The sequence below is a fragment of the Marmota monax genome, unplaced genomic scaffold (genome assembly GCF_021218885.2).
Source record: "Marmota monax isolate L192 unplaced genomic scaffold, Marmota_monax_Labrador192_F-V1.1 WCK01_AAM20220418_F8-fsc00031, whole genome shotgun sequence".
Lineage (NCBI taxonomy): Eukaryota > Metazoa > Chordata > Mammalia > Rodentia > Sciuridae > Marmota > Marmota monax.
The window spans coordinates 1,950,087-1,965,119 of record NW_026695197.1 but is presented as its reverse complement, the minus strand read 5'-3'; the positions used below and the strand labels follow the sequence as shown (position 1 = coordinate 1,965,119).

At 40.1% G+C, this 15,033-nt stretch overlaps 1 protein-coding gene across 1 annotated transcript; it reads right to left on the bottom strand.

The window, feature by feature from the left end:
• Positions 1 to 318: 318 nt before the first annotated feature.
• Positions 319 to 5,576, bottom strand: LOC124081921 (uncharacterized). The gene is given in 2 exon segments (XM_046428322.2): positions 319 to 4,901; positions 4,955 to 5,576. Coding segments are annotated over 2 exon segments (5,205 nt in total).
• Between the last annotated feature and the right edge of the window lie 9,457 nt (positions 5,577 to 15,033).

Genomic DNA, 15,033 nt, shown 5'->3' with positions numbered 1-15,033 from the left:
ATACATAGAAGGATGCTCTTCTTAGAGCTGCTCGAGCTCTCGGGTCTCTACACCCTATTGGATGACGTACGCAGGCGCAGCGTCCACTGGCAACGCACGCTTCTGACTCACTTGGACCATCAAAGTCAGTTGCCCCAGCCAGCAGGTGACAGAGATCTGGCTCTAGGGTAGGCCACCAAGCCCAAAGGGGGTATTCTGCGGAAGTTTTTTTCCAAATTATACTTCCTGTTCCCGACAACACTTGCCATGTTTGGCTCACAGTCTGGTTGGGGTGCCTGGCATCTGCTATGGGGAAGACAAAGCACAAAGCAAGAAAAATCAACAGCGAGTGAGTCTTATCTTTAGCGGATTTTGGGTGCGTTGCAGCTTCCATTCTGGATCCGGAGAGGCGTCTGCGGACTCCTGCGGATGTGCAGCTTTCACGTGGGAAGCGTGGATCCAAGCGGTGATGCCGTCCACTTTGATTGCAGTGGGAGTGGTCAGCAGAACGGTGTAGGGTCCTTTCCACCGTGGTTCGAGGTTTTTGCTCTGGTGCCTGCGTACCCAGACGGTGTCCCCAACTTTGAAGGGATGTGGCAGCGAGGGGGTTTTAAGTTCCTCCTTGTATGCTGCGGCTAGAGGCTTCCAGACCTCGTTCTGGACCAATTGCAAGGCACGCAAATGAGTCTGCATAGATGGGGTGAGGGAGGCATAGGTTTCAGTTTCATAAAAGTTAATAGCGGGTGGTGGTGCACCGTACAGAATCTCAAATGGGGTTAGTCCCTGTGGGCCTGGGGTGTTTCGGGCCCGGTACATGGCTAAAGGTAGGAGCTGTACCCAGTCTCTAGTGCCAGTTTCAAGCGTTAATTTAGTTAAAGTCTCCTTGATGGTTCTATTTATCCTTTCTACCTGTCCTGAACTTTGGGGTCTATAAGCACAATGTAATCTCCAATTAATCCCCAACGCATTGGCCACCATCTGACTTACCTGGGAGACGAAAGCAGGTCCGTTATCCTACCCAATTGTCCCAGGTACCCCGTACCTGGGGAAGATTTCTTCTAATAATTTTTTAGCGACCACCTTAGCAGTTTCATGCCGAGTCGGGAATGCCTCTGCCCATCCAGAGAAAGTGTCAACAAAAACCAAAAGATATTTGTAGCCATACATACCAGGTTTGATTTCAGTGAAGTCTATTTCCCAATGGGTTCCGGGCTTATGGCCTCTTACTCGGATCCCTGTTCCAATTTTGATCTTACCAGCATTTACCTGGGCACATACTTGACAGTTTTCTGCTTCCTGGCGCAGAAGTTGATCTCTGTTCGGAAGATATAAAGTACCTTCCCCACGGTTTAAGAGCTCTTTCATCTTTCTAGTCCCAAGGTGTGTCAGTCTGTGTAGGGACTTTACTAGTTGTTTTGAATTTTTGAGGGGCATGATAGTCTTCCCTTGATATTTCCAGACGTTTTTCTCGGGGTCATAAGTGGCCCCCAGTTTCTGTATGGCATTTAAATCTTTGTCTTCGTAGACCCAATGTTCCTCATGGTCCTCATGTTGTGGGTCTGCTCGTTGGGGCAATAGAGTCATTATCAAAAGTTGTGGCCCTAGGGCTGCTTTCTTGGCTGTTTCATCTGCTAATCTGTTCCCTTTAGCCTCTGGAGTATCCCCTTTTTGATGGCCGGGACAATGCATGATACTTAACTTCTTAGGCAAAAATAAAGCTTTAAGCAAAGCTAATATTTCAGTCTTATTTTTGATCTCTTTTCCCTCCGAGGTTAGTAACCCGCGGCGCCTATAAATTTCTCCGTGTATATGAGCAGTAGCAAAGGCATATCTACTGTCAGTGTACACGTTTAGTTTCTTCCCCTCTGCCAACTTTAAAGCTTGAGTCAGAGCTATCAGTTCTGCCCGCTGAGCTGATGTTCCGCCCGGAAGTGCACTTGCCCATATTACCTCAGATTCGGTGGTGATGGCTGCTCCTGCTCGTCGTTCTCCATTGAGCAGATAACTGCTTCCATCTGTGTACCAGACCAGCTCCGCATCTTTCATCGGTTGGTCGGTGAGGTCTGGCCGGGTTCCCTGTGTCTCTGCAAGAATCTGCTGGCAGTTGTGAGGATCTGCTTTTCCTGGGAGCGGCAGGAGGGTCGCTGGATTCAGTGTCACCACGGGACCGAACTGAATTCGGTCGGTGTCCAATAACAAAGACTGGTAATGGGTGAGTCGGGCATTTGACATCCAGCGATCAGGTGGCTGGCGAATTACAGTCTCAATGGCATGAGGGGTTAATAGGGTTAATGGCTGTCCCAAAGTCAGTTTAGTGGCATCCTTAATCAGAAGAGCCACGGCTGCGATCATCCGGAGGCATGGTGGCCATCCTGCTGCCACTGGATCTAATTTCTTTGACAGGTAGGCTATAGGCCGCCTCCAGGGCCCCAGTTTTTGGGTTAAAACCCCTTTTGCATAACCCTGTTTTTCATCTACAAATAGATCAAAGGGCTTGGTAACGTCCGGTAAGCCCAAAGCAGGGGCTGACAGAAGAGCCAATTTGATGTGATCAAATGCCAATTGATGTTCCTTAGTCCAAGTAAAGGAGTTACCTTGCTTAGTCAGTAGATACAAGGGGGCTTCTATCTCAGCAAACCCAGGAATCCAGAGTCTACAGAAACTTGCGGTCCCCAGGAATTCCCGCAGTTGCTTGGGACTCTGGGGGGTTGGTATACTTGAGATAGTCTCTTTTCTGGCAGTTGTCAACCATCGTTGACCATCATGGAGTTCATAGCCCAGATAGGTAACTTTTGTCTGACAGATTTGGGCCTTTTTTGCTGACGCCCTATACCCTAATAGTCCCAAAGTTTGCAATAATTCTTCCGTACCTGCCTGGCAATCTTCCTCGGAGGTCGCAGCCAGCAAGATGTCATCTACATATTGAAGCATGATTAGGGAAGGGTGTCTTACACGGAAGTCTGCCAAATCCTGATGCAAAGCCTCATCGAAGAGTGTCGGGCTGTTTTTAAATCCTTGTGGCAGTCTCGTCCAGGTCAGTTGTCCAGAGACTCCTCCTTCGGGATCTTTCCATTCGAATGCGAAGAGAGCCTGACTTTGGGGAGACAGTCTTAGGCAGAAAAAAGCATCTTTCAGATCCAGAACAGTATACCAAGTATGAGTAGGAGGCAAAGTGCTAAGGAGATTGTAAGGATTTGGCACTGTGGGGTGAATATCTTCTACCCTCTTGTTAACTTCCCTTAAGTCTTGGACCGGTCTGTAGTCATTAGTCCCCGGCTTTTTGACTGGCAGTAATGGGGTGTTCCAGGGCGATTGGCAAGGTGTTAGGATGCCTTGGTCTAGGAGGCGTTTGATGTGTGGCTTGATGCCCTGATAGGCCTCCCTTGACATGGGATATTGTTTGATATTGATGGGAGTAGCAGCGGCCTTCAGATGAATGACTATTGGAGGCCGTTGTTTTGCCATTCCCATTCCTCCGGTTTCAGCCCAGGCCTCCGGGTAGGAACTAAGCCAATAGTCCATGTCTCTCATAGATACCGGGGGTTTGTCAAAAAGTTTATATCCGTCTTCCAATTTGAAAGTCAATACATGTAAGGGAGTCTGGTTTGGCCCTGTGATGGAGGCACTTCCATCTTTAAAATAAATTTGGGCTCTCAATTTGGTCAATAAGTCTCTTCCCAACAGTGGATACGGACAGTCAGGCACGTGTAGAAACGAATGGGAAACCTTACCTGTGGCAAGGTGTACTTCTCTTTTGGTGGTCCATAGGTAAGGTTTGCTCCCAGTGGCGCCTTGGACCCACGTCGTTTTGTGGCTCATGGGCCCTGGTGTCTGTGTCAGCACGGAGTGTTGGGCTCCTGTATCCACTAGGAAGGTCACAGGTTGCCCCCCTACTTGTAGAGTTACCCGGGGCTCAGGGGGGAGCTCCTGGCCCTGACTCCCCTAATCTTCATCTAACGCTAGCAGTTGGGAGGTCCGATTTGGACCTCTTCTGGGGTTGGGGGGTCTCTTTGGGCAGTCTTTTACCCAGTGTCCTTTTTCCTTGCAGTAGGCACATTGGTCTCGGTCTACACGGGGTCTGCTTCGTTCCTTGTCTTTGCTTACCTGGTCTCCCTGATGTCTTGCCTGGACTACGGTGGCCAATATTTTACTTAGTTCCCTGTTACGCCTCCGGTCTCTTTCTCTTTCTCTCTTATCTGATTCCTCTCTAAGTTTAAGGTCTCGTTCTTCCTGCATCTTTCTAATCCTGTCTTCTCGTTCTTCTGGAGTTTCTCTTTTGTTATATATCTTTTCGGCTTCCTTCAGTAAGTCTGCTAGAGAAAAATCTTGTAAGTTATCTAATCTTTGCAATTTAGTCCTGATATCTGGGGCGGACTGCCAAATGAAAGCCATGGACACGTTCCCTTTTTGGTCCTCACTATCAGGATCAAAGGGAGTAAACCTCCGATATGCCTCTTTTAATCTTTCTAGGAATGCTGTCGGGGTTTCTTCTGCCCCTTGGGTAGTCTGTCTTACCTGAACCAAATTGGTGGGCCGCCGCCCTGCTGCATGGAGACCCGCTATGAGTAACTGGCGATAGAGACGTAGGTGGTCCCTACCTGCTTCAGTTGTATAGTCCCAGTTTGGCCGGATTAAAGGAAAAGCTTCGTTAATCAAATTTGGGAGTTGGGTGGGACGTCCATCGTCCCCTGGCACATTTTTGCGAGCTTCCAAAAGAACTTTTTGTTTCTCCTCTGAAGTGAGGAGTATCTGCAGGAGCTGCTGGCAATCATCCCATGTTGGCTGGTGAGTTACTAGAATAGACTCAATCAAAGAGGTTAGAGCTATAGGGTCCTTAGTAAAGGAAGGGTTATGGGTTTTCCAGTTATAGAGGTCAGAGGCAGAAAAAGGCCAGTACTGATATTGGCCGTTGGGGCCCCCGTCTGTCGCAGGGGGAGAACTCTGGAGGTGTCTCCTGAGGCAGTGTGATCCCGGCGTCCCCGGAGTCGTCCCACCATGGGAGATGGATCTGGGGGAGCACTGGCGGTTGGGCCTTCCTGGTTTTCGTCCTCGGAGGATGGTTGATCAGGTTCAGGGGCTTGTAAGGGTTGGGGCTGATAGGGAGGAGGCTCATCAGTCAGCAAGTCAATCAGGGCTGAGTCCTCTGGCGGTAGAACTTTCTTTGGTGTTGTCCCTGTTTTAACCAAGGTCTCAGATTTGTTAAGAACAGGGTAAAGATGAGAGATTTGGGGAGGGGGAACTGGAATGAGGGGAGCAGAGGGTTCGAGGGGAGAACGGAGAGGGGGTTTGGGTGGAGAGAAAGGAGCAACCCAAGGGGGTGGGTTGGAGGCTAAGTCCTCCCAGGTAACAATGTAGGGTATCTGGTCAGGGTGTCCATGAGGACCGTGGGTGAAGATTCGGGTTTTCACCTGTAAGATAAGATCAATGTTAAAATTCCCTTCTGCTGGCCAGCCGGTGTTGAACGCTGGCCATTCTGAAGTACAGAGAGCTTTCCACTTTTTCTTCTTGACTGTCACGGACAGGTTGTCTGCCCGATCTTGAACGTCTTGCCAATGATCTAGAGTTAGGCTCAAAGGGGTTGTTAGTGATTGTCCCATGTTACTTTCAGAGAGGAAATAGAGAGACAGACACAACGACACAAAAACGAAACCAAATAGTGAGATCGCTGCGCGGCTTCGGTGGAAACCGAAAAAATCAGATGGCCTGGGAGAAGTTCGTACTTCTCCGTCACCTACAAAGACAGTGTATCCCTCGGAAACACCGGGGGCCCCAAAGAAATGGACCCCTCTGATCCCTGGGACGTCTCCCAGGGTGGCAGGAGAGAAGTTTGAGTTCGTCAACTCCTTCTCAAACTGCCTCAGAAAACTGGATGACTACAGAACTGCCTCAGAATACTAGATGACTATACCTAGGATCATATAGTCTTACAGACGCTGCGCGAAACAAAGAACAGATAGCCAACAGGACAACAGGACAGAAAGTTCGAGCTGGCCAGCTTACCTCCCAGTGATGTCGGGTGTCCTCCGGATAGGGATCGGGATCGGAACCGGGATCTTGGATCTCGGTGGAACCTCCAAAATGAAAGATCCACAGATCCCTAACCCGGAATGAACCACGCGAGACACTGGCTGCAAAAAGCAGGAGGCGTTTATTCTCACACAGGCGCCTGCGGGTGCTCAGCGAAACCTCAGCCGGAGCTTCGGTGAACTGGCACCCCGGGCTTTGGGGTATAGATCTTTTATAGGGAATAAGTGGGTTAGTTCTTAGCTTAGCACAGCAACAGTCTTTCTATTGGTCCCTCTGAATCTAGCAGTTGGGTCACTTAGGGGGTAAACATGTTTTTCAACTTTCTGTTCTCGGAAAAACCATAAAATTGCATCCTGTCCTTTCAGTTCCTGTTTTTCTCCTGTTTTGCTCAAGTTTGACCATTAGGGTTATCTATATGGAACATCTTGTGGTAGCATTGTGCAAGACTTGAAATGCTACGTGCTGCTGGAGGGGTTTTGACATGGGGGTTGTGTAAGGGAGCATCTTGCAGCTTCAAGGCCCAGGGGTTAGATTACCTAATGTTGGGCCTGGGGTCTTGAGGTCCTTCACAAGTTGGTGATACATCAATAATGCAACAAAAGCAAAATTGCTGTGGATATAAAATACTTGTTTTATGTATATTGTTATATGTATATAAATGTTGTAGATCAGGCTAGAAGAGAAGGTAAGTGAATTACTTATACATTTTAAAATGATATTTTTAAAAAAATCTCCAAATAAACTTATAGAATACACAGTAAAAAAAAAAAATAGAGACATAGTAACAAACAGAAAGGAGTTCACCTGCATAACCAACCAATAGTGGATGAATGATGAATATCCCAATAGGAAAAAAAAATTAAAAAGAAAAGGAAAGAGAGAATAATCTGAACAAAACAATGTATGAAAGCATGAGAAGGAAAATATTTTAGACATCAGGAAAGAGACTATCAACCATAAAAAAGAGAGAGAGAGAGAACATTTAGAAGCAAATTTGGAATCTGAAAAAGTGTTGAACGTTCAAGCAAATTGATGTAAAAATACCATTATGTGGAACATTTTGGAAAGCGTTAAAATGAGGGAAAATATTCATAGAATAGAATCAAAATCAAATATAGTTCAGCTGAGATTTTTGAACATTCCCAAAATGCTATTCCCAGTGAAACTGTTGTAGTTTACAAGGGCATTGAAGAAATATTGTTAATAAATACAGGAATAATAAATAATATATTATATTACATATTATATTATATTAATTAATATTGTTAATAAATACAGAAATGTACTGTTCATTAAATTTGAGAGTATTCTCCAAGTTATCAACAAATTGTTTAACTAACATCAAAAAAGTTAGTTAAAGACCTTGATGAAGAAAAATTTATAATTAAAAAAATGATACTACAGATATAAATCAAGTATAATTATTCATTGAAATTAATATATTTTTGCATAGGGGTCTCCTACTACTAGAGTGTAAAGATTTTACTACAGGGATAAATTTTGCTCTGTTTTATTCCTAAAGTTTTAACAGAGTATCCCCACCAAAATGTTTTGTAGATTCTTAAGTGCATTCATAAGTAAAAGATAATATAACAATAAATCCTAATATTATGTCTAAATAATTCTTACATTGTTCTGAAAAACTCAATGAAAACAACAAACACCATAAATACAAAAATAGAAAATATTGCTTTCAAAAAATGAGAGGTCATGTCACCCCAGTTTCACAATAATGTAATTAATAAGAATGGCAGCCATTATGAAGTCAAACAACAATAAGTGCTGGCGAGGATGCAGGGAAAAAGGTACACTCATACATTGCTGGTGGGACTGCAAATTGGTGCAGCCAATTTCGAAAGCAGTATGGAGATTCCTTGGAAATCTAGGAATGGAACCACCATTTGAACCAGCTATTCGCCTTCTCGGACTATACCCAAAAGACCTAAAAAGAGCATACTACAAGGACACAGCCACATCAATGTTTATAGCAGCACAATTCACAATAGCTAGACTGTGGAACCAACCTAGATGACCTTCAATTAATGAATGGATAAAAAAATGTGGCATTTATGCACAATGGAATATTACTCAGCATTAAAAATTAACAAGATCATGGCATTTGCAGGGAAATGGATGGGACTAGAGCAGATTATGCTAAGTGAAGTTAGCCAATCCCTAAAAAACAAATGCCAAATGTCTTCTCTGATATAAGAGGGGTGACTCAAATGGGATAGAGAGGAAGAGCATGAGAAGAAGATTACCACTAAATAGGGAAGAGAGGTGGGAAGAAAAAGGAGGGAGAAGGGGAATTGCTCAGAAGATGGAAGGAAACCCTTATCGTTATACAGAATACATGTTTGATGTTGTGAGGAGAAAAAAAAAGAGAAGTGTGCCACATTAAATTGGGTAGAGAGATGTTATGGGAAGGGAGAGGAGGGGAAGGGGGGATAGGAAGGGCAGCAGAATAAAATAGACATTATTATTGCTGTATGTATATAGGTGACTGTATGACCAATGTGATTCTGCAACTTGTACAATCAGAAAAAAATGAGAAATTATACCCCCTTTGATTCAAATATATGAATTGTCAAGAACATTGTACTGTCATGTGTAATAAATAAATAAATAAATAAGAGGAAATCAAAGAGAAAAAATATATAAATTACTAAGTTCACATCATTAACTTATACCAAAGGAAGTACTTTTTTACAGTTTGGTAGAAATGATTGAATATATTTTACCAATCTGCAGTTCATGGAAGAGAAAACTAAGTTATTAAAAAAACATATGATATGTTTAAACATTTGCAGATTAAAATAAGACAAAGAGAGATAATATCTGAATATAATAACTAATTGTGACTACCAGGAATAACAGTGGAAAACAGAAATTCAGAGATCAATATTTCAATAATTGCCAGTGAATAATGTACGAAATTGCCTAAATCTTACTTAGTCAAATTACTCTCTTGATTCAAAATCAAATGTTGTCCCCAAACATTTCAAATTTCTGGCTATTTAGCCCTATTATCAAAATCCATGCTAACATATACTGTTAGAATCAAATGAGAAATTTCTAAATGGTTCTCTAATATTTGCAAACAAAAGATCAAAAACAAATGGCCACTATACATGGAAAAGCTGTCAACTGAGTTTGTGATGAAAGGATAATTCGCACCAACTTCTCCTGATCACTGATCTTCTACTTTCCTGTGAGCATTCCTGCAAATCCTATCTTGGATATTCATGGGAGTAATTGTATATGCATGCGATTTTATGAAGACGTGGAAAGCGACCATGGCTTTAAGGAAGCAATAGTCCCTCCTTCCCTTTCTGAACCCAGGCTGATGGATGACACTTTTAGGAAAGCCTCCAACCAAGACTGCATTCCCTCTAGATGCTGAAGCTAATTTCCTGGCTTGAGGAAATGCTTAGTAGGTAAAAAGACAGAAAACTGTATTTTTAGTCCTGAATTTTCTTTTTCTCCCATAGAATGCATCTCTTCTCCTTGAAGCTCATCTAAACTGAGATAGACAAAAGTCATTGCCAGAGTCGCCAATAGCTATGGACAAACACAAGGTCTTAGACTTAAAAATCACATTTCTCAGCAGTGAACCTATACTTGTTCAAAATAATTTTATAATGAGAAAAATAATTTCACACTTATTTGCAAATAAAGAATTTTCAGACATTGAAGAAAACCTAACTAATATAAGGTGATGTGTGTTATATTTGTGGACTGGAAAGTTTAATATTGCAAAGGTTGAAATTCTCTCCAAATTACCTAGTTTTTAAAGCAATTTAAAAATGGATGTGAATGTGTAAAGGACCAAAATAAAAAGGAGTTCTTGAAGGAGAACAATGAGTAGGATGATATATATATATATATATATATATATATATATATATATATATATATATATATGATGTCATGATAATTAATATTGGGTTTCTCAGAAATGTTGTAAACTAAATTTTCAATTAAATATAATAATGAGTCCAGAGACAGATATCAGCATGGGAAAAATGTGATATATGTTTGAATTGGCAAGCAAAATCAGAAACAAAACAAAAAACAAAGGAGAGTTTTACAAAGAAATGGAAGTACAATATAATTATCTATTAAAAAATATATTTCACATCACACACACATGCACACACACGCACACACACACAATACACATTCCAGACAGATTAGGAAAATAAATATTATATCAGTACTTCAAATAAAAATGTTGCATCTTTCTTAAGGCATAAATGAGTTCATTTCTGTGTTGAATAAAAGAAAATTTGCCTAGTTCAAAAATAAATAAATTAGCTTCAAGTAAAAAATATGAGACTATAATTAAATTTTAAAAATTGGCCTCAGTGAAAATATTGTAATTGAAGTTAAACATTCAATGCATGATTTTATAATAGATAAAACAGCTGAAAAGGCAACTACTGATATGGAAGAAGAGTTTGCCATTAAATATGGAAAGAGAAAAGGATAGGAGTAAAGCAGAAGCAATATTTGAAGAGAAAAATAATCAAAATTCTAACAGCATGAGAATGTAAACTAGAATAAATTCAAAGAAACTCTTCTTTAGATGTTGTACAGTTATTATAGTTTGGTTATGACTTAATCGTGTTACCCCAAAGGTCATGTATTTATAAAGCCTTGGTCCCCAAAGTGGTGTTACTGAGGGGGTACAACTTCTATGAGGTAGAAAACAGTGGAAAGTTCTTAGGTCACTAGGGACTTGGTCTCTGATGGTGGTTCTTCAACAACCCCCTTGGGTTCTCTCACAGTGTTATAAACAGAACAAGTCCAGCTCTTTCCCTTCTCTCTGCATCCTGGCTTGAGATATGACCTATTGCTCTGACTCACAGCTTCCATTGCCATTTGCCATCTGTCACCTTTCATTAGCCATCAAACCTGAAAGAAAATTAAATCTCCTTTTGTTAATAATTATCCTGTGACAAGTATTTCATTATAGTGCGGTAAAACTGGCAAGTCCAATAGTAAAACTACTTGAAAACAATATCAGAAAAATTTACGGATAGTCCAAACAAGGCTATTACTAGCAAAGGAAGTAAAGTCAAAATGGTAATGGATTTAATTGGGAAAAAAAGCCAAAAGAAAATAAAATTATGTAGTCAAGCAAACAATTGTTAACTATGAATTCTGTAAATACATTTTCAGAGAGTAAAAGAAAGACCTCACAGACATTGACTGCATAAATGAACAATAATTCAAGCACCAGCAGCAGCAACAACAACAATAATAATATCTTGCAAGATTTAGAAATACATGTAAGAATCAAAATACACTGCAAAAAATGGTACATAATTTAAACAAAAGATAATTAGAGTTCAAATGACTCATGATCTTTTTAATCAGAAAAGAAATAAGAATTATATTTCAGGTAGCCTTCAGATAAGAACTTATTATTATCTCTTATTGTTGATTGAATAAAATAATATGCCGGGTTTTGGTTCGCGACTAAAAGGCTCAGGAATCACTCCAGGAAAACTGGGCTGACTGGGCTGCGCAAAATAACCACACAAGAGACACAAACACCTTTTTCTTTGGGGTTACTATGACGGCTCCTCTGACCTTAAGGGTCTACAGAAAGAAAGAAAGTGAGAGCACATGCTGACCCCTTTTATTGAGGAGAAGCCATTCAAATGAGGCAAGGGGTCAGGTTTCAGGGGGCTGAGTCTATCTTCATGATGTCCACTGTCAGCAGGTTGATTGACACCTGGGTAGGCCACACCCAAGGACACAGTAAAAGAAGGGGATACACACAAGGCACTTCCATGGAAGATTCTATCCTAAACAGGGCAAGGGGTTATATTACAAAGGAACAGATGAGCACAGCCCCACCCATGGGGCTGTAGTAAGACACACCAATGCACAAGACACCAACCCTGGAACCCAAGAAGGGTGGGAAAAGCTCTGCCACATTTCTGCCACGGAGCGCCTCAGCACCCAGCTGGGGAGTGTGACTCAGTCACGTACAAGGTTGGTCTCCCACAATAATAAGTAACTTTTTGTGTAGCAAATGAACCCACAATACAAAACAATAAAGATCTATTATTTCACACAGTTACTGAAAGTCCTGAGTTCAGAAGTGACCCAGATGGTTATTTCTGGATCTATCTAGATGTTTGTTTTGCTGCACCATCTGGATTGAATGATCTGGATCTGGATTCACCAGTCTTCAAATTGTTTCATTCATTCATATGACTGTGTGCAGGCTTCAAAGCTGTTATAGGCCTTCTTGGATAGACATAAATCCACTTTCCTAGAAAAGATGTCCAATGGAAGGGATAAGGAGGAACAAAGAGTATCTTTTGCATGAGAGTCTCAGGCATCATCTATTCACTTCTACTACATTCTCATGGTTAGAAGTGAGTCCCTTAGTACCATCCACACTTAAGAGGAGTAGCATTGGATTGTATTTTTGGAAGGGGAAAAATAAACACCATAGCTGTATTTAAAAACCACTACATTTTCTGGCTAGAAATCCACCTGAAGATCTTATCATTTACACTTAAAAATCACATTACTCAACAGTAAAACTATACTTATTCAAAATAATTTTATAATGAGAAAAATAATTTCACACTTATTTGCAAATAAAGAATTTTAAGACATTGAAGAAAACCTAACTAAAATAAAGTGATATATGTTATATTTGTGGGCAGGAAAGTTTATTATTATAAAGGTTGTATTGTAAAGTTTAATATTGTAAAACTTACTTAAAGCATTTTAAGGCCAGGGATATCTTCCAGTAAAGAATGGTAAGGTATCAATGAATCACTCAGATGAGTAACTTTAATACAATAAAGTCAAAACATGCATAACTTGTCAAAAGCCAGTAAACATTATACTTCTGACAAGCAGACAGAACCTCAAGGCAGGTGTGGTGTTACAGAACTGTGCTCCCACTTATTCAGGAGGCTGAGGCAGGAGGACTAAAAGCTCAAGACAAGCCTCAGAAACTTAGTTAGGCCCTTTCCTAAGATAAAAATAAAAAGGGCTGGGGACATAACTCAGGGGCAGGATATTTTCCTAACATGAAAGGACCTGAAGAAAGAAAAGAAAAAAAAAAAAAACTCTATCATTGATTCCCCCATAACACTCAAAAAGACTGATTAGAATTTTTAAAGATAAAAATGAGCTCCATATTGAAGTATGTTATAAGCACCCATACTAGATTTTCTACTATTCAACCAACAGCTTTGGTTATTAAACAAAGAATGTTTTTTTTTTTAAATATATGGGTTGTTTAGTTCTAAAAATAGCTTTATTTTTCCGCATAATTACTATGGAAGATATGGATGCTTACAAAATCATTCTTGGAACCTACTTTGTGTTCACATTTTCATGAAAGGTTTCGGCTGGACAAGGGAAGAAAAATGTAGTTATTTTTGTTAGGACTGTATTTTAATAACTGGAGCTAAAGGATTTTCCATGTTTTATGCACAGAATAATATTGATTTGTAAGGATGAAAGGGTGTTCATCCTTAATTCCCCAAATACTCCTGTTCTAACAAAATGTCAATTTAAATTGATTGGTGAGCTAGTGCAGCACACTTACATACAACTCAGGAAATAGTGTGTTAAACCTAAAGCTTGGAAAGCTAACATTTGATAATTTCAAATGCATTCGCCCAAGATTTTAATGAGTAGTTTTTTATATTTGACATGTATTTTTATTATAGTCTGTTAGTTTAAATGACAGCTTATGCTTCCTTGATTTAGCTAATAATAATCATTTTCTTTGACGATATTTTTACAAATTATTTTAATTTACTGATTGATATGCATTGAAAGTTACCAAAGATCAAACATTATTAAAATGGATAAGGTAAATTTATAATCAAAAATTGTGTAGAGTTATTTTTACTACCTTGTTAAGCTTCATCAAAATATACAGACTCCAATTTTTCAAAATGAAAATTCAATATCTTTGCTTTTAGGGGAAAATATATCAGATAATGTCTATGCATATTAGTTTTAGTGCTTTTCACTGTCTATGTAGTTTTTTAAAAAATATTTTTGTTCATATGGCAAATCTTATAATCAAATGAAAATAAGAAATATGCTGAAAGCTCCTAAAATGCTTTCACTTTTAGTAAAATGATGTTCATTTTAAGTCCCAGAATCAAAAAAGATTCTTTTTTACATATTCACAATGATCAATAGTTGTTGCATCTCTGGAACAAATAGCAATGTAGACATGTATTTTTCTGTTTTTATTTTCCTAGTTTATCAAAATACTCATGATGTTGATTTCACTTTGTTCCCCATGGTTGGTCTATTATTTTGATTGTTTGGGGTATGTTTCTACCCATATTGATGTATTGGTATCTAAACATTAAGAATTTAAATGGCTTACATTTGTTTAGTTCACTCTATCATACCAAAGAGTGGGGAGAGGATACATTTTTAATTTAATTGCAAACAATGCAGACCTCGTAACTGAGATGTTCTCTCATGGAGCAGAGGTTATTATAAGTGTTTTACTGTGTTTAACTAGACCATAATGAAAATTAATTACTTTCTTAAATCTATTTTAATTAGAAAAATACATTTCATTATCTTAATAGAAAAGATTATTTCTCTTTTGCTTTTAAAAAAATCACACATATTTCAAAATAGTATACTTTGTGGTACACAGATACCATTAGAAAATGACCAATGTGTCAGGCAAGATGGTGCATGCTTGCAATATCAGGAAGCTGAGGAAGGAAAATCATAATTTTAAAGTCAGCCTCAGCAACTTAGTGACACACTGTTTCAAATAAAAAATTAAAAACAGGCTGGGGTTAAGGGATGGGTTAAGTGGTTAAATACCCCTGGTATCAATAGCCAGTACCCCCTGCCAGGAAGAAGAAGAAGGAGGAGGAGGAGGAGGAGGAGGAGGAGGAGGAGGAGGAGGAGGAGGAGAGGAGAGGAGGAGGAGAGGAGGAGGAGGAGGAGAAGGAGAGGAGGAGGAGGAGGAGGAGAAGGAGGAGGAGAAAGAAAATAACCAAT